The sequence below is a fragment of the Salarias fasciatus genome, chromosome 19 (genome assembly GCF_902148845.1).
Source record: "Salarias fasciatus chromosome 19, fSalaFa1.1, whole genome shotgun sequence".
In the NCBI taxonomy this organism is placed as follows: domain Eukaryota; kingdom Metazoa; phylum Chordata; class Actinopteri; order Blenniiformes; family Blenniidae; genus Salarias; species Salarias fasciatus.
The window spans coordinates 3,352,959-3,375,006 of NC_043763.1; the positions used below are offsets into that span (position 1 = coordinate 3,352,959).

Below are 22,048 nucleotides of genomic sequence, written 5' to 3' on the forward strand. Positions count from 1 at the left end.
GTAAATTCAGTTATATGTCTTGGAAGATATTTGGCTCTTTTTCTTCATGAGTTCATGAGCAATAGTGAAGAAACATTTGCCTTATAGAGATACCATCCAGCTAGTCATATTGGTAGAAATTCAGAATGAACTTTCTGTGTGTTAGAGATGTGTGGAATCATAGGTTAATAATAAGAGTAAAAATGTTTGTTCTGGGTCAGTCCAGTTGAAAACATGCACTTTGTTTCACACTTTGCTCTGGAGAATCGGGGCAGAGTGAGCGCTCTCACTTGCTCCTCATGTCGGGTCTCACACGATCTTTGTCCCTCCGCTTCTCATTCAAGTGGAGAGAATAACCCCGCCCCCTTTTCAGTCACCATGACAACAGGGAAACCATCCCGTCGCGTTCTCCGTTGCCGCGCTCGTGGTTGCTTGGCAACACTGACACAATTCCAGAGACACGTCCGGAGCAGGACGTTCGATCGAGGGAAGGAACTGAGCACCTGAACGCAACATGAGCGCGTCTTATCTTCCTCTCTTGAACAGCAGCCTTCCTCTTCCTCACAGCACAACAAGAAACGTTTTTGTGACACAGTCGGAGGACAGCAGGTAGGCCTGTGCCTTTAAAAAGTCTTTAGATACCGTTTAAAAGTTTGTATCATGTCTTATCGTCGTTGTTTTTCCTGTTTGAATCTAGAAAGGATGGGATCGTCAACCACATATCTCTCAAGGTAAGAGGAATACATTTCCTCTCCGACTGTCTGTGTCTCGTATCTTATATGTTTGTTTTGCATGATTGTCGTCTGTTGATTTTCCGTGGTGCGTTCAGGGCTGCTTTTGCATGCTGTCAAACTGGCAACTTTCCAGTGGGAGAGTGGGAAGTTTGGAGGAACTCAGCAAAACTGATGTAATGTAATCCACATGAGAGATAGTGTCTTCTAGCGATGAATAAACCTTCGTGCAGATACAGTAAACTGAAGTGACAAGACGTCTGCAACATTCTTATGAGATGTTTTTCCTCAGCTGCTCAAATGCACATTTTTATAGAAGGAACTCTGTAAGACTTTCAAAATAAGACAGATTTCCATATGTACTTCTCCAGCGTGTCCTAAACCCAAACTATGGTTTACATGGCATCCGTAAAATTAGACTAAAGAAAAGAGGAGAAAAGTTTCTGAGTCTTTCTTTAATCAATTTGTTTAATAGTGATGACAGTTTACTTGCTGTGTACGAAAACTAGAAATAAAAAAAAAATGTTTTTTTTTAAAGGCACAGAGGAGCTGAAGACCCACAAGACCTGGCCTTTGATTATTGATGCAAAAAACTGCAGCCTGTGTTAAGGAGGCATCTTTATCGATAATTTGGACTTTACAGATGATTAAAACCATGCGTTGATATGGGCGAACATGATCTTTAAAACCATTCAACCCAGATTCCGGAATTTCTTGAGTCAAGTCAACTTTATTTATATAGCACATTTAAAAACCACCAAGGTTGACCAAAGTGTTTAACAGTTCAATATTGGTAAAGTTAAGCCACTTTAGTGAGTTCCCAGCTTTATGAAAACTCCACCATCCTCTTCTCTTATTTTGAAGGACGGGTGTTCAGCAACAGTTCACCAGAAAACATCTTCTAAACTGAAAGAAAGAGGTTAGAATATTAGATGAACAGTCGACATGTCGACAGTTTTACATTATAAGAAGCAGGTATTGTTGTGGGCTGCACTACTTGGTTGATACAAGCAAACAACATCAGTTGGCTTCGACTCTGGCTGTATGGAAGAACCTGAATTAAAATGAGTTCAAACAAGTTTTACAGAACACCACTTATCTTTTCCATCCAGACTTCCAGCAGAGCCCTGGAAGGAGGAGTCAACACTCTACAAAAGACCCTGATTCTGAACAAGCAGGCGGATCTGGACGAGGTGGACAAGCGGCTGGCGCTCAAGCGACAGGAGTTCAAGAGCTGTGTGGAAATTCTCAATCACAGGAGGTCACAGCTGGAAGAAAAGCACAAGCAGGCGAGCTGAGTGATGAGGAAGTGTCTCTGTCTGCCACTGACCTTGGAGCGACACTGTCCTAATAAGGAAGTCCTGTGGTTTTGCATATTTCACCAGACGAAAGAGAGGGTCGCCAAGTTTGAGAAGTTTGTGGCCGAGAATGAGGCGAAGCGACGCCGGGCGCTGCAGAGGTGTGAAGCCACGCGGGAGGAGAACGCTGTGAAACAGAGAGAGATCGAGGACCTGACCGAGCGGCTCAAGCAGCTGGGAGCCAGGTGCAAACTACAAACTACAAACTCATCAGATGGACTGAATTCTTTGTGTTTTCCAACCTGACACCCATCATGTGTTCTTACAGAAAGCAGGTTTTAAAGAGGAGAATGGAAAAGTACAAAATCTATGAAGACTACTTTCTGAAAACTCTGGATTTCTTCCCTGGGAGTGAGTTTCAGTGTGACTGTTGTTTTTCTGAATGTACATCCTGAAGACGCCCCCCTGTCATGTGATGAACTTCGTTTCTCTCAGACTCCCTGGACAGTGGCTCTGAGTCGTTGGTCATGCCCGTCATCCGGCGCCACGAGAGCCTCTCCGTCACCCGGCAGGAGCTGCTGCAGCGTCTGCGGCGGATGGAGGAGCAGGTGGAGCACGGCTACACCCTCCTGCACAGCATGAAGCAGCAGCACAGCACCGAGAAACGGGTCGGCGCCGCATGGGTCCACTGGAACCCCCGTTTTTCCCTCTTCACAGCTCCGCACGTCCTTTTCTCCGTCGCTCAGTTAACAGTGTTTTTCTTCCTTCTTGAGCTGCAGGTGGCCAGAAAGGAGCTGTCCGAACTGCAGAGTGAGTTAGAAACCCTCCGAGAGAGGAACAAGCAGGCGGAGGTGAACCTGCAGAAGGAGCAGGGGCTGTCCAGAGAGAGGGTAAGCTCACTGGATCGAACGTCATCTCAAACATCGCTCAAACGCCGTCTCCCGTCTCAGGTGGAGGAGGAGGGCCGGCTGCTCCTGGCCGTCAGCAACCTGGCGGAGCAGTGCTTCCTGCCCGGATACGGACCGCTGGAGGACATGAGCGTGGTGACCATGATGGACATGGTGAAGGTAACATCCTGACCGATCGGTCGTCCATCCAGGTTCATCAGCGATTGACCAGCCGTGTGTTTCAGGAGTACATTCTGGACAAAGCGGACACGGAGAGGAGAGCCAGGAGGCTGATGGGGGCGGCGTCGGCCATGACGGAGAAGGCCACCAGGAAGGCGTCGGTGAAAAGCCCCGGAAGTAAAACACAAATGAAAAGCTCCAGTAAAGTGAGCAGAAAGAGTGAGACGCTGAGCTGAGGCTGTGGGTCTAACGATGTGTTCAGGGGTAACTGGGAAATGAGAGCGCTCCTTCATGCTTCTGTTGGTCCAGTCTGCCTACAGCAGAAAACAAATCTTTCATGAGGTGGAAAAAGTGCAAAGAAATATGAATCAACCTCACTTAAATCCTGCATGATTATAAGTAAAAGTATTCTGACAATAAGAGTATTCAAAAACTGTGGACCTTTGAGTATTGTTTTGCATCGAAAAAAGCAAGTATTTCAATTTCTGTTACCTGCAAATAAAGCACATTTATCAATAAAATAGATACAATCAAACCCATTTGTTCTTAAAGATTTGAAATTGTAAAAAGTTGTAGAGTCAAAACATTAAAATCAGATTACATATAAGATTAGTAAATGAAGTTATACAGATACCCATAGAAGTCCCTACATTCTGCCTAATTACAGTAACTTTAGTAATTCTAAATAATTCTTTCTGATTTCCCAACTCCTTGAACACACCGTTGGTTAAGTTTAACTAAAGTTGGCAGAAGAACATCCATAACTGATGTTGTCACATGTCAGTGGAGTCATTGTTTTTATGTGTCTGCCAAATGCTGCACTTGACAAAAAAATTTTTTTAGTCATCAGAAGTGTGTATAATGTTGAAATGTGGTCACAATGAAATGATGCTCATTTCCACTCAGTGCTCAGTGATATGTTTCCCGTTTCATTTTGTAAATGAGATTAAAAAAGTTTTTAACCTAAAGTCGAGACTCTTTGAAATGGTTCATTTATTCATTGTGAAATACTTAGTTGCTGCTGCTGGTCATGTGATGCACGTCATGAAATTCATTAAACTGGCTGCTTATTCTAATAAATCACTATATTTGGTCATATATTACTTGTTTGTCAGTAAAAGTAATGGTATAAATAGTTAGCACAGTTTCGGCACAGGAAATAAATAAATGTAAACAAAGAGATTAAGAATCTTAATCTTATAGGATTAAGATTACAAAATATATTAAAACAAATCAATTCAGAAAGACATAAAAAGTAGAATAAACACAATAAAAGCTTTGTTGAAATAAAGGTAAAAGTAATATGTTTTTTTAATCCTACCTATATTTTAGCTGTTATCTTATTTTGAATAAAATCTATGATTATTATATTATTATTATTATTATTATTGTTGTTGTCATTATTATTAATTTTATTATTATTATTGTTGTTGTTGTTAATAATCAATTAAATCGGAATTGATTTCAAGCTACAAACAACAGAAATACTTTGGTAATTCTATCATGGAAAAAAGGAAGGAAAAGAAAAACACACACTGGCCCTTTAACGCAACCACGTGGTTTTACCAAACATCCGGGTTACAAAAAACGGAAACAATGTTGCTCCAGTGTTTTGACGCAGGTGAGTTCGTGACGCCGAGGGTTTCATGTTGCGGTCGCGAGGAGGAAGGTTTGTGCGGGAGGGGGGGGCGAGAGGGGGGCTCCGGCCCGGTGTGGCCGTCATCTGACCGGAGGGGGTCCACAGCGGGGAGGGGGGGGGGGCACAGGGGGGAGGGGGTCCACAGGGGGGAGGAGGGGGGCCCCAGGGGGGCTCTCAGCTGCTCCTCAGCCTGTGTCTCTGTGGCAGATGGAGCCTGAAGGCGGCTGCTGTGTCCACAGCAGAGAGGACATCTCTTCTCTCTTCACGGAGGAAACCAGCAGCAAACACAAAGTATGATGGATCAAACCATTACTGACTCTTAACGTGTATTTTAAACGGCTGTTTTTATTGGGATCATCCAAAAGCAGGGGTGTCAAACGTTCTGGTTCATTTTTTTCTCTGTTGTGGTGAACAGTATATGTGATGAAAATGTGTATATTTTCATTAAAACCAACCAATTACCTATTATTATACTATTATTTTCTTACTTCATAACATAAATCATATTGTACACTTTTCTTGATTTTTTTTTTAAAATGGGAAAATCTGGTTTGAATGTTGGAAATTTAAGGTAAAAAGCAGCTAATATTTTAAACTTTGTTTAGGTAAACAGCAATGGAATAAGAAATAATACACATGTAAGCGGTGTAAAGTAGATTTCAAGCAGAAATGTAGATTTTTTGACAGCATAATAACCAGGCTGACTGGTTTGCAGGAGTTGAGCAGCCAGTTCTGCGCGGTGAGGAGAGTGCGCGGCGATGGGAACTGCTTCTACAGAGCTTTCTGCTTCGCTCACCTGGAGTCCGTCCTCCATAACGCCAGGGCTTTGCAGAGGTGGGTCAGCGCCAGGCTCCGCCGAAGGTCACGCAGCAGGAAACCCTGTCATCGCTTCTCACCGGTGTCATTTTCAGATTGAAGGACAAGATGATCCGGAGCAGCGAGGCTCTGCTCTCGGCTGGGTTTGAAGAAAACTCCTTCAGAGACCATCTGAACACAGTAAACCAGGAGTCTTCTCATTTCTTATCATTAAGGGAGAAAAACTCTATAGATTATGAGATAATATTGTATTTTTCACCAGAATCAGATCGGGTCTCAGTGTTGTGTTCACTGCTCTTCAGAAATTTGAACTTTCAAAATAAAAGCAGTGAGTTGTTGTGGTCCTGAAGGTGCTGAGCGTGGTGGAGCAGTGCCAGGCCCACGAGCAGGACGACGCCCTGCTGAGGCTCTTCAACCAGCAGCCCGCGTCGGACGGCGCGGTGCAGTACCTCAGGCTGCTGACCTCGGCGCACCTGCAGAGCCACGCCCACTTCTTCTGCCACTTCGTGGAGGCGCCGGACCTCCGGGCCTACTGCCGACAGGTCAGAGACGCCGCCGCCGCCGTCCGGTGAGAAGGCCGGAGGACGAAGACGCTCTGTGCTCTGTCCCCCCAGGAGGTGGAGGCCATGGCGATGGAGAGCGACCACGTGGACATCCTGGCGCTGGCGCAGGCGCTGGACGTGTGCGTCCACATCGTGTCCATGGAGGGGGACGAGCGGCAGCTGGCCCACCACGTCATCCCGGAGGGGGCCGAGCCGTCGCTCCACCTGCTCTACCAGACCTCACATTACAACATCCTGTACCCGCGGACGCCGCCGCCGCCGCTCTGACCGCCGGCCGGGAACATGAACTCACTGGGAGGCTTATGGGAACAGCTTTTTATAAAATCTTACAGTTTACAGCAACGAAACATGGAATCTAGAGGAATTAAAATGTTTTTATGAACTCTGCATCACTGCTGCTTGGCTTTCTTCTGCTTCCTCTGCTGAGCTTTAACGCCCTTGTTGAACTTGTGCTTCCTCCTGTCCGCCGACACGCTGGCCAGGGCGCTCTCCTTCTTGGCCAGAGGGACGCCGGGCAGCGGGAGCCTCCCCATCTGCGTGGGGTACCTGGTCTTTAGCATGTGCTTGAAGATGGGCTGAGAGAGCAAGTGCTTCAGATGCTTCTTCATCCCTTTGACCTTCTTCTGCTGCTGCCTGTCGGCGTCCTCGTCCTTTTCTCTTCCTGGACGCACAAAAAACCGTTCAGGTTAACACGATCGAGACGAAGCAGAGGAGGAGTTCCGTCGTCGTCCCCTCACCCAGTAGGAGCTCCTCGTCCAGGTCCACCTCCAGCGCCTCGGCCGCCTGCCTGAACCACGAGTTGTGCTGCTTCTCCCTGCAGTTGAAGTACTCGATCTTCTCGATGCTGCGGGCCAGATTCACCCGCTCCTGAAACGGCCGTCACACGTCAAGCCCCGCCCCCTCCCAGCAGGACCCGGCAGGGGGGGGGGGGGGGTGGGGGCTCCTCACCTCGATGGCCCGCATGCACCTGGTCTCCACGGGGAACGTGGGCAGCTCCTCGTCCTTCCCCAGCGTCTTGTAGATCTTCCTGATGTTGACCACGTCCTGCGGGCCGACCAGCAGCAGGCTGAGCCCCTCCCTGGCGGCTCGGGCTGTTCGGCCGCTGCGGTGGACGTACGTCTCCGACGTTCGAGGAACCTGTGCAAAGGTCATTTTAACGTCAGATTGAACAACGTCAATCTGGAACTTTGGCTTCATCGTCTCAGTTCGGGGTTGGTCTGACTCCAGGAGCCACACTGGGACGTGCAGGATCCAGAAGACGGCTCTCCGAGGGCTCACCTGGTAGTGGATGACGTGCTGGACGTTGGGGATATCCAGACCTCGAGCCGCCACGTCGGTGGTCAGAAGAACACAGCTGTGAACGAGACCAGAAGTCTGGAGAACAGTTCAAATGATTCCCTAAATTCTGCGTCGTTTGTATCTAAATCGAGCCCTGATGATGAGAATCAAGGCGAACTGAAGGACTGAGCAATTTTTCCCCCCCCAAAGTTGAAGCTTCAGACATGACAGGACGCAGTCCGCCAGCTGTGGAACTGCTGTGGTTTAAACTGAAGGAGCAGAGACACGCAAACTGAAGCTCATCTTCTCTCAGCTGCCGGCTGAACCCACCTCTCCATCTGGGCGAAGCGCTCCAGGTTTTTCAGGCGCTGCTTCTGGTGCATGTTGGCGTGCAGCGGCAGCGGCGTGCAGTCCAGGATCACCAGCAGGGAGCAGAGCCTCTTGATGCAGTCGATGCTGTTGGCGAACACCATGGTGCGGCCCGGGTACTGCAGCAGGAAGTAGTAGAGGTAGAAGTCCTTCTCCTCCTTCTGACACTGGATCTGCGTCTCCGTCAGCGTCTCCACCGTGGCCTCCTTCCGGGTCAGGTCGATGACTTTGGGCTTGGACTTGATGCCCACCTTCTCCATGAGCACCTCCAGCTTGCTCCTCTGGTCCACGTTCTTCTTCTGCAGCAGGCGGGACGGCAGGCTGTGGGTCATGGTCAGGGTGGCGGAGAACACGAACATCTGCCGGGCGGGGTTGAAGTGGGTGCTGTTCAGCATCTCCAGCAGACTGTCCAGCTCGGCGAAGTGTCCCCGCTCCACCATGCGGTCGGCTTCGTCGATAACCAGACACCTGGAACACAAACACACGGCAGCTTGGTGGTTTGAACCTGTTTGAAAATGGATTTTGACGTTTTGTTTTCATATCCACTCTGATGATATGAAAACCAGATTATGACCAGTGGGACATGATTTTTTTTTTCTTTTAACAAAAATTAGAAGCAAATCAAATTAGATGATGGAGTTCACGTCTTTGCTGCACTGATCTGGGTGCCTCACCTGAGCTGCTTGAGGCTGAGCAGGTGTGGATGCCTCTCTTTGATCAAATCCCACAGACGTCCCGGCGTGGCGATAACGATCTCCGGCCTGCGCTTCAGCAGCCTCCTCTGCTTCAGCTGAGACATCCCTCCCACCACGATGGCCGTTTTGATCCCTGCACGACAGAACACCGTCACGTCAGTGAGAGCGTTGAGAGATGGTCGGTTCATAACGGCTGACATGGACTCACCTGTGAACTTGGCGATGGCGTCGATGTGGTGCTTGACCTGAACGGCCAGCTCTCTGGTGGGAGTCAGAACCAGTCCGAGGAGAGGCTGACTCTGACCACCGGCGTTTTTCTCCTCAAACTCAAACTCTGCTTTTGTAGAATCCAGCTGCTCGTCCTCGTCGTCTTCCTGCATCTGATCTTTAGTGTCTCCATCCTCTTCCTCTGCAGCCTCCTCCTCCTCCTCTGTGTCTACTGTAGGTTTATTTACAGGTGGCAAATACAAACTCTCCACCTTTTCTGAAGATTCGCTGTCCTTATCAGCTGGTTTTTCTGAATTATTCTTCCACTCCAGGATGCTGTGGATCATGGGAATGCCGAAAGCCAGAGTCTTACCGCTGCCTGCGAAAAGAGGAAGACATGGTGACAAAATGTTGAGAAAATAAAACATGTGAGTGAAACTGAACGACATCTCACCTGTTTCTGCTGCACCCAGGATGTCCATGCGGTCTCTGATGGCGGGAGGCAGGGCCAGGGCTTGAATCGGGGTGGGTGAACCAAACCCCAGACTACTCAGTGCCTTCAGGACAGGAGAGGGGACGAACAGGTCCTTCCACGCACTCACGTCAGCATTCTTATCATCTGAGCCGCCCAGAGCTGCGCTCGTCCAGTTTTTCACTTGTTTTTTGGGAGGCTTTGGCGTTTGATCTGGATTTGATTTTTCATCTACTGGAGACGTCTCCACTGACAAAGGCTCCACAACCGGCTGCTCTTCTGGCTCTGCACTGGTTTCTGCAGGCTGATTTGATTTCTTTTTCTTCTTTTTGTTGTTTTTCTTTTTGGATTTGGCCTTCACATCAGACACTGGGGTTGGATCTGCTGGGGCATCACCATTTACCACCTCATCTTCTCCTCCCTCCTCCACTGGAGCTTCAACCTCCTGCTTTTCCTCTTCAGGTGGCACATTATCTGACTGCTCCCCAGCTACTTTCTTTTTCTTCTTCTTCTTCTTCTTTTTCTTCTTGGCTGGCTCAGCTGTGCTCTCAGTTCCAGCCTCGTCTCCTTCACTGGCTTTTCTTTTCTTTGCTTTCTTCTTTTCCTCCTGTTCCAGGGCTTTTTCGGCTTGGGCTTCAGCTTCTTCGGGGTCAATCAGACGGTAATTTGTCAGCTCTTCAAAACACACCAGCCCCTCCAGACCCTCCTCGGAGAAGAGGCTGGGATCGAGCTCCACTGTTTTCCACCGGCCTTTAATGCTGATGCCCCGTTTGTCTGGCTTCGGCTGCTTGGGGCACACGAAGCGCTTTTTCGCTTTGCCGTTCTTTGTTTTCATTTTTCTGCAGGAAGAAAAACAAAAGTAGCTTGATCAGGACACAATCCAACAGCCGCTAACGCAGAGACGAAGAGGCACGTGTGTTTAACGTGAAGTTAGACAAGAGTGAACTACAAACAACTTATACAAATACATATAAAAACTTATACAACCATAAAGCCACGAATAAAGTTAAAGAACCATAAAACGCCTGTATAAAGGCCAAAAAACAGACGCCTTACCGCGACAAAGTGTCTTAAAAGAATCAAAATAAGCTCCCGTCTAATGACAACCACGCATGAGCACAGGGCGCCGCCATGACAGTTCCGGTCACGTGATTTGAAAAACCAATCCGTTGGGAACGTCGTGACGTAGGCGCCTCCCGCCAGGCACACTTCCGGGTCCATTCGTCTGCAGCGGTTCATTCAAACCTGGTTTGTTTACCGTCAAGATGCCGCAGTGTTGTGTCCCTCAGTGTTTTAATAGATCGGAGACTAAAGGGATCACTCAACTCTCATTCTACCGTTTCCCCGCTGATGATCAAAAGAAGAAGAGATGGCTGAAATTAATCAGGTAAATTGCAATTTGAAGTATCGCCCAAGTTAGCGCATGCTAGCTAATCCAGTGCTAACATTGCAGATGTTGCGTACGAGACAAAGATTGAACTTTTTAGTTCAGTCATCCGGATGCAAACGTGCCATCTAACAACTCCTCAAGCATCGATGGTGTTTTATATTATTACTCATTCCGATCTTGATGAAGAGATGAGATTGAGAGTGTCCGTCTTAGCTTCTGAGTTAGCTTCATGTCAGCTACAGAAGCAGACGATCAACATTATCGTGTGCCTGCTATGATCGAAAACTAGCCTTTGGGACTCCAAGCAAAATCATCCTCTATGAGAATCCGAAGTTAATGCTAATATTCTAAGAGCCTTTTATTTGAAATTAGGGGTGGGACGAGACACAAATTCCACGAGATCGAGACGAGACGAGGCGCACAGACGACGCCATGACTGCATTTACACTTCCTGCCACTAGGTGTGCTGTTAGCATGTTCAACCTTATTTTACACAGACACCACAGAAGAAGGGCGCTGCAGGGACTCTCTGCATGTTGTTAGAAAAAGTGTTGGCCGGCAAGACGTGGTAATATGTTAGATTATGCGATGCACCGTTTTTTCAATAAAAGAGAACAACTGAACGATTGTTTCCGCACATTTTATTTACGTAGTAGCAAAAGCTGTATGACAAGTAGTTTGTGTACTCAAAAGACCAAGATTCCTTGCGGATAGAACATGCGCAGTACAGTATTTCATGTCCCTTTCGACCGGGTTTTTAAATCTGAATATGAGCATACTCGGGTTTTTGCACGTGTTTACATGGCTGTGCGCCATGTAATGTATTATTCCGTCAATATGCCGGTTAAGAAAGGGTTATTGCCTGCATGTAAACATACTCAATATCGTTCAACTCATGGACGAGAAATCTCGCGGCATTTCGATCTCGCGAGATTTCGTGACACGAGATCCCGTCCATCCCTATCAGAAATGCATCTCCTTGTACTAAAATGTGTAACGAACGATTCCTAAACTGTTGTTTCTTAGAACTGTATGTTGTTAAAATAATAGCACTGCAACCCTGTAAAGTATGTTGCAATATTTATGTTTTGCATTAGTTGTTCTGTCTCATACATATGACAGAAATTACTCATCTCAAACAAAGTATATAGTTGGAGGAAATCTGAAATTGAAGTCTTTCATTGCCAGTTATTTCCATGTATTTTTTGTACACATGACTAATACCAATTTTAAAATCTGTCCTCCTTCACAGGCGTGACAACTTCACTCCAAACCACAACGCAAGAGTGTGCAGCTGGCATTTCCCTCAGGGCAAAGCTGCTGGGCCGTCACGGTTTGCTTGGAATGAGGGGAAGCTCTTCCCAGCATGCTTCAGCCCAGAACCCAAACGTAAGAAGAAAGAAATGGTTCCGCTCCCTGCCAGTGGCGAAGATGAGGACTCAGATGACCTTAAACCACACAACACCGACAGTGCGAGCGCCCCGGAGATCCCTCGCACGTCCGCACACACCCTGAGAGCTAGTGTTGTGGTTCTGGAGATAGAAAATGAAATGTTGAGACACGAGAATGAGGCGCTGAAAAAACAATTGGAGAAACAAACACAAAGCTTTTCTTTTTCTCAAATTTCCTCCTGTCCTGAGAAAGTGCAACATTTCACCGGCTTACCCGACGCTGAAACTGTCCTGTTTTTGGAAGCACTCCTTTCAAGGTTTGAGCTAAAATATCATTGTGATTGGATCCCCAGTATGCCCCTAGTAGATCAGCTACTCCTGACCTTAATGAAGCTCAGAATTAATCCTGGCCGCATAGACCTTGCAACCCGATTCAACTGTAGCAAAGCCACAGTGACCAACGTCTTCATCACCGTTGTTTGTGCGCTTTATGACGTCTTGTATGTCGGCATGCTTGAGAATAACATCCCCTCTTTAACCAAAAACGAGACCTCACTACCAGACTGCTTCCGGAACTTTCCTAACTGTAGGATTGTGCTGGATTGCACAGAGGTTGCCACATATAAAACTCTCGTCGGTGTGGCTCCGAATGGAGTGATTACGTTTGTCAGTGACCTGTACGGCGGGAGCACCTCAGACAAGGCAATAACAGAAGACTGCAAAGTCCTCCAACATCTAGAACCCGGGGACATGGTGATGGCAGGCAAGGGCTTCACAGTTCAGGACATTCTGCCTGAAGGTGTTTCACTCATTACCCCGTCCTTCGTTGTTCATGGACAGTTCACAGAGGAAGAAATGAACAAAAACAGACTCATATCCTGTGCTCGGATTCGTGTGGAGCGTGCAATTCAGAGGCTGAAATCTTTTCGCATTCTGAATGTCATTTCGCATCAGTACAGAGAGAACAGGAACAAGATACTGAAAGTGTGTGTCTGTCTTACGAATCTGCAAACGCCAAGTCTGCTTGAAATGGCATGATAGGAATGATTCAGATGTGAAAAAGAAATAAATGCAACCGGAGCGTGAAAAGATCCAAACTGTCAAACTCTCGTGAATACACCATAAATGTGTCTTTTAAGTTGTGATTTTATTAAAAGTGACTGATCCTGTAATGCTGATCTCTCTGTCCAATGCTTTTTTTTTTTTAAATTTTGCTGTGAATTAGTTTTTCCAGTCAGATTGACCCAGAATTTCTCCATTAAATATCTTGGAGAATTAACAAATAAGTGAAATGGATATTTTCAACATCAAAGCAAACATTTTAAGATTAAATAAACAGCGTTGGTTACAGAGCTGTGTGTGTGTGTGTGTGTTTGTCTTTTGTCCTTCAGTCCTGATCCAGATATTGATCCAGTCAGCTGTGCAGATCTTGTTGTTTGTGGCTCCATCCTGATACTCTGCAGCCCAAATTGTCAAAAACTCCAAAGAATAATTGATTTTATAGAAAATGCTGGACGTTCATTTTTAAATACACTTATATAAAGATCTGACAGAAAAACTCCAAATTAAATCCAAATAAGTGTTTATTAAAATTACTTCGACCCTCACGGGCAGAGTTTCACAGAACAAACAAAAACAAAGCAAACAGCTGAAAAGCAGCCCGAGTCCCGTCCGTCTTGGGATCGGGGTCAGTATTTGGTGGGGTCGATCACTCGGCCCATGAACAGCAGGCAGCTCGTGTCCTCGTGGTAGATGAAGAAAAAGAAGGGCCTGTTGACGGTGAAGGTCCTGGGGAGGGAGTAGGGAATGATGCCGATTCTTGTGACGGCGGCCGCCATGGTGCCGGTCTCGTCCACCTCGATCACGGCTTTGTGCAGCACCTGAACGGCGGAGACCAGCCGGCTTCAGCGGGACACCGACGGACACGGTCGATGGATGAACTTACGGAATGAGAGCTGACCTTTGACACCTTCAGGCCGCCGTCCTGACTCAGCCTGCTCAGGTTGGCCGCGTTGGTGAAGACGCTGGAAATGCCCAAGTCTGGCAGGATTTTCTGCAGAGGGTAGGACTGCTCCATCTTGAATTTGGGCATGTTGACCTCCAGCTTTCTGCGGAGGAGAAAACATTTTGCCTCATTATTGAAACATTATTTATTCATTTATTTAAAAAAAAACTGAATGGATGCTTAAAAAATAATAGCTGGTGATGCACTGTTAAAACATCCACTTTTGAGATAATATAATTCAAACATAAATAGATTCTAACACATGAATTTAGATTAATAGGGAATATATGAGCTATGTTTCTTTTTATATTTTATGTTTATTCTCATGTATTACCTTGGATTGAGATCTCTCGCAACAATAAACTAAACTAAAATAAAATAAAATAAAATAAAATTTTCAAAACAAAATATTTTTGCAAAATCTATTTTCAGAAACTAATTGTCAGGTTAATAGAGAGCCAGAGTGAACAATAATATGTGTAGCAGCTGTGATCCTGTCTATAAATTCCATCCCACCCTATGATCCCTTTCATGCCTGCAATATCTTGTTTTTGTTTTTGACAAATCGCTGTCAGAGGATTTGATTTGGACGTTGTCCATTTACCCGTCTGGATGTGTGACTTTCGGCAGCTCTGCTTTACTGTCGCTTCATTACAGGTATTAGATGTGTTTTGTTTGGCGATTCTGATTCCTCACTGAATCGGTTCAGAGGGGATTTAAAGTGGGATCCTCTCTCGTCACACCTGGTAAAATGATGCTCGTTTATGTGAGAAACATGAGGAAATCTGGCGTTTCACCGAAGAGTTGTGTTGAGAGGTCTGACGCCTTCAGATGCGGCTGAGCTCCTACATTTTGCGCAGCTTCTGGATCCAGCTCTGGAACCTCTCGGCGCTGATCTCGTCGTCGATCTCGGTGTAGTCCCGGCCCTTGTTGGGCAGCAGGATGAGCATGGAGACGCCCTCCCGGTACGGCAGCTTCAGGACCTTGGCGCCCAGCGGGACGTCCTCCATGGTGTAGAACTCGTCGTCCAGGAACATCATGGGCACCTGCACTATGTTGTAGTTGTCGATGTGGAAGGGGGCGTTCTGGGTCAGGTTTGGGTCGAAGGGCATCTCCCAGTCTCCTGCAGGACCAGAGGGCACATCTCTCTGTCTCATGACCTTATAATCATACGTACCCGGGGCTACGGCGTCCATACTTACCCTGGAAGAAGATGGTGTTGACCAGCAGCAGCTGCGTGAATTCATCCAGGTCAGAAATCATGTCGGTGACTTTGTCCGCCGTCTGCCGCTTGACGTACTCGTTGATGAAGCTGACGCTGCCCTCCGTGTTGGAAAAGTCCAGGGTTTTGATCTCGGCGTTGAAAAACTTCCTCATGTTGTCCTGGAACTCCTTCTCGATGTTGAAGTGCTGGCGCACGAAGATGGCCGTGCTCTGCTCCAGCTTGAGCGAGCCGTTGCCGCTGATGTTGTGGTGGAGGAGCTGGAAGAGCTGGGGGATGGCCTCGGGCCGCTCGGCCTCCTCCAGCTGCTCCAGGTTCAGCCCCCTCAGGATCTCCTGGCGCGTGTCGCCGGCCGAGGCCATCAGCAGCGCGGTGAAGCCGGCGGAGACGCTCAGCGGCGACAGGAAGATGTTCTTGTCGTGGTAGCTGGCGATCCTCCTGTAAAGGTTCATGGCGAAGTCCATGTTTTTGAGGGAGAGGTCTGAGACGGTGGCGGCGTGAAGAGGAGTCAGGAGGCAGAAGACAGTCAGGAGGACAGAGGATCCCATCTTGGCGTTGAGCAGCAGCATCGCTCGACCCTGCGGAGCGGCGGACGGCGAACAACCTGAAACCCAGAAAACGGTCGGAAAGTCAGAAAAAGCAGCGACGCAGTTGGGATCGTTGTTCCTGAGCTACATTTTACCGCACGTACCTTTCAGCCTGAGCAACCTTGTGTTTGAAAACTCCATCTTTTATTTGGGGAAACAAAGTGCAAGTGTGCTCTGCTTGTTACAGATTAACAGAGAGCGTTAGTCATCAGTGCCCCCTCGTTTCCCCCCTCGGGAAATCCTGATTCAAAACACAAATCAGAGCACAGGATGCTTGCTTTGGAGGGCGAACGCTGTTTTCCAGCGTGGGTTATAATCAGCAGAATAACTTGACTGATGCAGAAAAAAAAGCTTCGGTTTCATATAACATATTTAAATCAACCTACAAATGTTGCTGAACTTCTCAAAACCACATCCAAAAGTCAACAGTCTCATTATAATCGATCAAATCAGCTTCACATCATCATAGAACAGCAGGAGTTTCAGGATTTCAGTTTGAAGGTCAGCAGGATGGACGTGGGGCTTTGCACTGTAACCTCAGTTTGCATGTTCTCCTCCTGCATGAATGAGTTTCAGCGTCAGTCACTGCTCCTCCTGCTGCTGGAAAAACTGAAACCATAAATCCATCCTTGATTTACTGGCTTGTCATGTTGAACTCTGACCTGCCTGCATCTCCAGGAGTAAAACCACGACAAGAAGAGTTTAGTTTCCTGAATATCTGAGGTCCACTCACTGAAATGAGCTTCACTCTAATACACTGTAATGTTTCACTGAAGCAAACGTTTGTAGCACGCCAGAGTTGATTCAAAATCACCTCCATATATTGTGATTTATTGTGCATAAAACTTCAGAATAAAGCTCACTTTGACTTGTACTTTCAAACACATAAAATGTTTCTTTAATAATCCAAAGGGTCTCATGTGTGGAGCAGTGGTTGGTACTCCCACCTGTTCGAGCCGTGTGTGTGTGTGTGTGTGTGTGTGTCTGTGTGTGTGTGTGTGTGTGTGTGTGTGTGCGCCAGCGTTGACAGGATTCAACAGGGCTGAAGACGACAGGAAGGAACGCGGAGGCTCCTTCAGTGTTAGATTTCCATAATATCAGAGATTTTTTAGAAAACTTTACAACAGAGGTAAAGTCACCAAGTTCTTAAAAAAAGAAATTAACATGTGGAGAGGAGAATGAAACAGTGTAATGACCAGTGACCGTCTCAGTTAAAGCAGGAGACAAGAAGCTCTGGGTGGAGGGTGAATTCACTTTAATCCTGAAACACAAATCAATATATTAAAAAGGTGTGTTGTGCTAACATGGAAAAAAAAAAGATGAATTAGTATTTATTGTAAGAATGCAGTCGATGTAAAGTATGTGATGATAAAAAAAAACTACCAACATTTCAAACTCATTTACAAGTGCATTTAAGATAAAAAACAAAAAACAACAGTTCATCCTGCAGAACGAATCAAACTGACGTTTAACGATGTTTGTGGAGGTCAAGTTAAATCTACGCAGAAAAAACTGTAAACAAACTGAGTGCGTTGATCTGGATCAACACGAAACAGCTGCTGTTCAGGAGTCAAACTTTATTTACATTAAACTCTTTCGTGGTGACTTTCAGTTCTAAAAAAATATCAGTTCATTCTCATTTTTCTCTTTAATCTGTTTGGAAGTCACCAATCATCAGATGACTGGCATGACTTCAGCGATCTCAGAGCAGATCAACAGAACGTCACACGGCGGCTCTGATCTTCATCAGAGGTGCAGTTCAACTGGAAGGGGGGATTCTCACTCATTTCAATAACCATTTTAAACCACTCCTGTTTGTTCTGTGACAAATACTGAATAAGAAATCAATAGTGGGCCGACTGGTTGAGTGTTTCAGATCGGGTTGGAATAGTTAACGTTGCACGGATGATGAGCCGTTTAGAAATTGTTCCCTGCTACCTGACAATGTCTTGTGGATGAGCGACGGAAATCTGCATGAGGAAGCGGCGCCCTAACGTCGGCGTGTGGCGGCGGGATTTGGATGCGAGCCGTTCTAACGCGATATGTCTTAATGCCTAACGAAGCGGAGCTCGGTCACACGCTTGAACACAGGAAGCCTTCGCTTGAGAAGATTCAAGTAAAAACCACTAACGCTAATAATCTGCCAGCAATAAATAGCCCAGGAGCGCGAGTGCTGCTGGGAGGAGGATGGGTCGGGGAGCGGGGCGGCGTTCTGGAAGAGCGGGCGTCTGGGTTTACACCACGGTCCACAAACCCATCCGGGGCAGGAGGCGGCTGTGACCGATAAAGCTTTCAGTGTGGTCTCATATGGCTTTCGTAGAACACCCATAACAGAGTGTGTGTGTGTGTGTGTGTGTTCCCTAAAAACAAGTAAACACACAAATTTTCTATGTTACTTCCTTCCAGCAAAAAAAAAAAAAAGAAAGAAAGAAAGAAAAAGAGAGAATAGAAAAAGAGTTTACAATAGAAATCGAAGGCGCCATGGTAAAAAGGCAATAGCAAACTTGGATTAACTGCGTCTTCCGTGCTGTGGTCGCCCTTTTCCCAGCCTGACAGCGTCACCGAGCGCCGCCGTCTCTTCCTCGCCGTTCTCTCCTCTGCAGCCCGTCAGCGAACTAACCGGGGGAAACGCGTCCGCCTTCCGACTGTCCTCGCATGTGCAAAAGGTTAGAAGAGGGAGCAGAAGCTGCCGCCGTCCGGGAGCCGTGGGTCCAGACCGCTGCGTCACAGCGGGAGGAAACCTCTCGCCGCCTCACTGGCTCGGCCGCTGCTGCTGGTTCTCCTTCGAGCTGGGGTTTCCTGGTCCTAAATGGGAAGAAGGTGTGTTCTTCTTAACACATTCAATCACATCCTCAGATTCATTTCGTAGTGCAAACTGTTGATTTCACTCACCTGAGCCGCCTGTTGATTGTGAGTCGTGTTGAGGAATGTTTGGCTGAGCTTGTTGTTGCTGCCTAAACAGAGCAGAATTAAATCTATCGTGTTGGTTTCCGTCTCAAAACAACTGAATATCCTATAAAAGCTTGATTGAGAAGGTGTTTGAGCTCTCTCTGGAGGAGGTGGAGTATTTCGTCCACTGTACAGCATCACAACAAAATCAGGCGCTTCGGTTTAAATTCACTGGGCTCAGCTCACCGGTCGAAGTAGGCTTGTCTCCTCTTCCTCAGCTCCTCGGCTGTCAGAGTCTCGTTCTGACCCTCCCTTTGTCCTCCGGCTGCCTGCCCCCCTGACCGGACATTTCTCACTTCACACTCTGAAGCTCTATTGCTCATCACGGCTCCTGAGACGCAGCAGAAACAAGAAGAAACTCAGTGTTTCTGCCGGATGTCACAGTAACTCTTTGTGAGCGGCTCCTCCTCCACCTTGCATGCTGAGCTGGATGGCCCGGCGGAGGTCGGCCTCCTCATCCTCCACGTCGATGTCCTGTCTGCTGAGTGCCAGCGCCTTCTTCAGCTCTTCATCTTCATCCACGACCTCGTCCTCCACCCCGAAGCCCACCTCGGTCTGACCCAGAGCTGCTGACCTGCTGCTCAGAGGAAACAACACCAGGAGCTCCGTTTAAGACGCGCAAAAGAAAACATATTGGGGTTTTTTCACAGCACAAGCAAACACACACCCTGCGCTCGTCTGAGCCTCCTCCTCTCCGATGAGCCTCGGCCGCTGCTGCTGCTGAACCCTCATGATGGCCAGAATCTGCTCGGCTTCACAGTCAGGGAGGTTTCCACGGATCACAAATATAGAATAACCTGCGGAACATTCAAGGTTGAGAGGCTTTTCTTCCCCTCAGAGAAACATCTCAACACACTGTGAGTAAAAATCCACTTTAAGATACCTTCTTGTTGTAACTGCGCTAGAAAGAGAGCTAGATAGGTGTCCGATATCAGTTCTGGCCCCGTCAGTAGAGAATTCAAGTTAAACCACTGCAGTAAGAACAAAGTGAATTCAGTCCAAGAAGAAGCATTCCGACTTTTCAAGAAGAGAGGGACTCATTTCATACCTGCTGTCCCAGCTTGCGTATAGTGAACCAGTGCTCTTTGTAGTTGCAGATGAAGGCTTTTTCATTTCTGAAACATGAATGTCAGAATCAGCCTCAACTGTCAGTCTGAATATAGATGAACTATCCTGGAAGAAAGGCTAAAAAGGAAAACCCACATTGGATTTATCATCAGGCTTTGGTACTCCCGACTGTTAAAGAGGATCAGCTCCAAGCCCCACACTCGCAGAGCATTGCTAATTACCTAGAAGGAGGAAAAAGAAGTGGAGTCTCATGATTTATAGCTGTTATTTCACAAAGAAGTAGGAAAATATATATCTTACTCACTTGTATTGAGAAGAAGCCGCTGTCGTCCATGTTCCCAGATGGTTGCTGTAAATACATTTAGATGAATTAACATGAACCATCGTTCAGGAACAGCAGCAGTCTTTAAAGAGTCCTCACCTGTAGAAAGGTCCTGTACTCCTCACTGGCCATGCCTCCCTCTGCCATCCTCATCCTTTCCTCTTCATCCAGCTGATGTGCAATGGAGGACAGGTCCACAGGGGTGAAGTACTCACCCTGCAGGAGGTTGTTGAGGCAGTGCTGAGCGCAGAGGGAGCCCTCTTGCTGCAACAAAACAAAACAAACCAAAAAAAAGATTGAATGACAGTTCTCCCAATCTTAGATTATAGGCTGGATTCAACGGTAAACTGATCAGACACACAAACTCACTGTTTTCACTTCATATACAAAACTCTTGTTGGGAAAACTCCACATCTAACGCTACAGTCCCTTTTCAATATTCACAAATCACAGTCTACATTGTAGTAGAGCTAATCATAGCTGCTTTATGCAGAAACAAGTTGTTTCTGTCTTTGGGGATGAAGGATTAACGTCCCACTTTAAGATTAAGATTAAAATGCATCTATGAACCTGTCTAAAGTGGTGACCCGTGCCCAGGTCTACACTGCAAATGAGAAGTGACTCAGCTGACGTACCTGGCATAACAGATTAAGGTGAGTCTCCTATTCCATAAAGTCAGTCAGTCATCAGTCAGGTATATAATAACGGTTCTGCCGTCTGAGTTTGTTGAGTCATGAAAGATAAACTGTGGGAAAACTTTTCAGTTGCTTGTTCTCTAAACGGTTAAAGCGACGAGCAGCGAGCCTCACTGCGCAAACAACACAAACTAGTTTCCTTTCTCCTCTTTGACAACACAAGAACCTGATCGTTAATAAAAAGCCTAAACTGCGCGTCTGCGGCTCTTGAAAACATTTTTGTACTCTCGCTCCGGTCGATAAATAAACTTTTCTCCATGTCTGCTTTAGCAGCTGAGTTAGCATGTTAGCTTTGAGAACAACAAAACAGACACACAGCACTGCGAGTCTGGGAGCAGGCGGCTCCGGCGGGGCGACGAACCGGGCGGCGAGGCGAGTCTAAAGCCGGGCCGGATAAACGCAGAAGCGGGGATAATCTACACGAAATGTTTTGACTCACTTTCTCGTGAAATATGGAATCCATCATGAGAGCTTCTGTCAAACACTGACCTCTGACCTCAAGCCCCGCCCCTTTCTTCTTCTGCTGCTTCTCAGCAGTCAAACAGCAGAAAACAGCTCATATTTTACTTGAGCGCCCCCTGTGGTTGTTATCGTCCAATGTTTTTCAAAGATGATCACAGATTACCATGAACAGAATAGAATAATAGACATTAGAAAATGTCACGCGCCTTATTTAATCCAACTCAGAGGCATTTTTATTTATTTTTTTATTTTTAAAAGAGTGAAGTCGCAGTTCTGTGGTCAGCGTTAGTGAAGTCTTAAAACACATGCAGCACTGATCTGCAATTGAAACATACTGATTAATTTATCTGAAAGATTGGCTTACTGCATTGCTCAAGAAAAGAGGAACACAAGAAGGACATTGTTTTGGAGGTCTCTTTCTCAGTGTTCCTCTCTGCTCTCTGAGTGTTGGCCCTCTTCTGTTGCTGGTGAAGGCCAGCTAATGCAGATGGATGGACTGTCAGTTGTGACCTGAATGTCTGGTTTGGCCCTTTTGTTCTGTTCCACCCATTTCCCCTCCTCTTCTGCGTCCCTGGACTGTTCAAGCAGTTCATTACGCTGATTGGTGTGCTCTCTTGGTTCACTGCGATAAGATAAGATAAGATAAGATAAGATAAGATAAGATAAGATAAGATAAGATAAGATAAGATAAGATAAGATAAGATAAGATAAGATAAGATAAGATAAGATAAGATTTTTTTTTTGGACTCCATCCAGCTAGTTTGCAGATATAAAAACAGAATAAGAAGAAGAACCTGACCTCCTGTTTCAGCTGGCCTGCCATGAGAGCTTGATATTTTTTCT

At 46.6% G+C, this 22,048-nt stretch overlaps 6 protein-coding genes across 8 annotated transcripts; 3 read left to right on the forward strand and 3 right to left on the reverse strand.

The window, feature by feature from the left end:
- Positions 1–455: 455 nt before the first annotated feature.
- ccdc197 (coiled-coil domain containing 197) lies at positions 456–3,774 on the forward strand. The gene is made up of 9 exons (XM_030117168.1): positions 456–588; positions 677–710; positions 1,823–1,999; positions 2,096–2,253; positions 2,337–2,419; positions 2,504–2,676; positions 2,788–2,898; positions 2,959–3,075; positions 3,141–3,774. The coding sequence occupies exons 1-9, from the start codon at positions 494–496 to the stop codon at positions 3,309–3,311; spliced, it is 1,119 nt and encodes a 372-aa protein (XP_029973028.1). The 5' UTR covers positions 456–493; the 3' UTR covers positions 3,312–3,774.
- An 876-nt stretch (positions 3,775–4,650) lies between these two features.
- LOC115406935 (ubiquitin thioesterase OTUB2-like) lies at positions 4,651–6,480 on the forward strand. Of its 3 annotated transcripts, none has more exons than XM_030117216.1 (6): positions 4,651–4,695; positions 4,908–5,005; positions 5,430–5,548; positions 5,626–5,710; positions 5,881–6,072; positions 6,145–6,480. In XM_030117216.1, coding segments are annotated over exons 1-6 (711 nt in total). In that variant the 5' UTR covers positions 4,651–4,694; the 3' UTR covers positions 6,361–6,480. The 3 variants fall into 3 exon arrangements, with proteins under 3 accessions (XP_029973076.1, XP_029973079.1, XP_029973078.1); XM_030117219.1 differs by having other exon boundaries at positions 4,663–4,696; positions 4,922–5,005; XM_030117218.1 differs by having other exon boundaries at positions 4,692–4,744; positions 4,922–5,005.
- On the reverse strand, positions 6,449–10,270 carry ddx24 (DEAD (Asp-Glu-Ala-Asp) box helicase 24). The gene is made up of 9 exons (XM_030117214.1): positions 10,173–10,270; positions 9,097–9,954; positions 8,644–9,021; positions 8,415–8,568; positions 7,702–8,208; positions 7,372–7,447; positions 7,042–7,230; positions 6,831–6,960; positions 6,449–6,754 (listed from the first exon to the last, which is right to left on the reverse strand). Exons 2-9 carry the CDS (start codon positions 9,947–9,949, stop codon positions 6,483–6,485), a joined length of 2,559 nt encoding a protein of 852 aa, XP_029973074.1. The 5' UTR covers positions 9,950–9,954; positions 10,173–10,270; the 3' UTR covers positions 6,449–6,482.
- LOC115406934 (uncharacterized) lies at positions 10,005–13,124 on the forward strand. Its single transcript, XM_030117215.1, has 2 exons — positions 10,005–10,501; positions 11,757–13,124. Exons 1-2 carry the CDS (start codon positions 10,380–10,382, stop codon positions 12,931–12,933), a joined length of 1,299 nt encoding a protein of 432 aa, XP_029973075.1. The 5' UTR covers positions 10,005–10,379; the 3' UTR covers positions 12,934–13,124.
- Positions 13,125–13,583: 459 nt separating this feature from the next.
- Positions 13,584–15,850, reverse strand: serpina10b (serpin peptidase inhibitor, clade A (alpha-1 antiproteinase, antitrypsin), member 10b). The gene is made up of 5 exons (XM_030117452.1): positions 15,814–15,850; positions 15,103–15,726; positions 14,750–15,023; positions 13,856–14,003; positions 13,584–13,775 (listed from the first exon to the last, which is right to left on the reverse strand). The coding sequence occupies exons 1-5, from the start codon at positions 15,848–15,850 to the stop codon at positions 13,584–13,586; spliced, it is 1,275 nt and encodes a 424-aa protein (XP_029973312.1).
- Positions 15,851–16,954: 1,104 nt separating this feature from the next.
- atxn3 (ataxin 3) lies at positions 16,955–21,263 on the reverse strand. Its single transcript, XM_030117543.1, has 11 exons — positions 21,183–21,263; positions 20,148–20,312; positions 20,031–20,075; positions 19,862–19,947; positions 19,707–19,773; positions 19,542–19,629; positions 19,326–19,455; positions 19,072–19,235; positions 18,845–18,989; positions 18,602–18,663; positions 16,955–18,514 (listed from the first exon to the last, which is right to left on the reverse strand). The coding sequence occupies exons 1-11, from the start codon at positions 21,207–21,209 to the stop codon at positions 18,462–18,464; spliced, it is 1,032 nt and encodes a 343-aa protein (XP_029973403.1). The 5' UTR covers positions 21,210–21,263; the 3' UTR covers positions 16,955–18,461.
- Between the last annotated feature and the right edge of the window lie 785 nt (positions 21,264–22,048).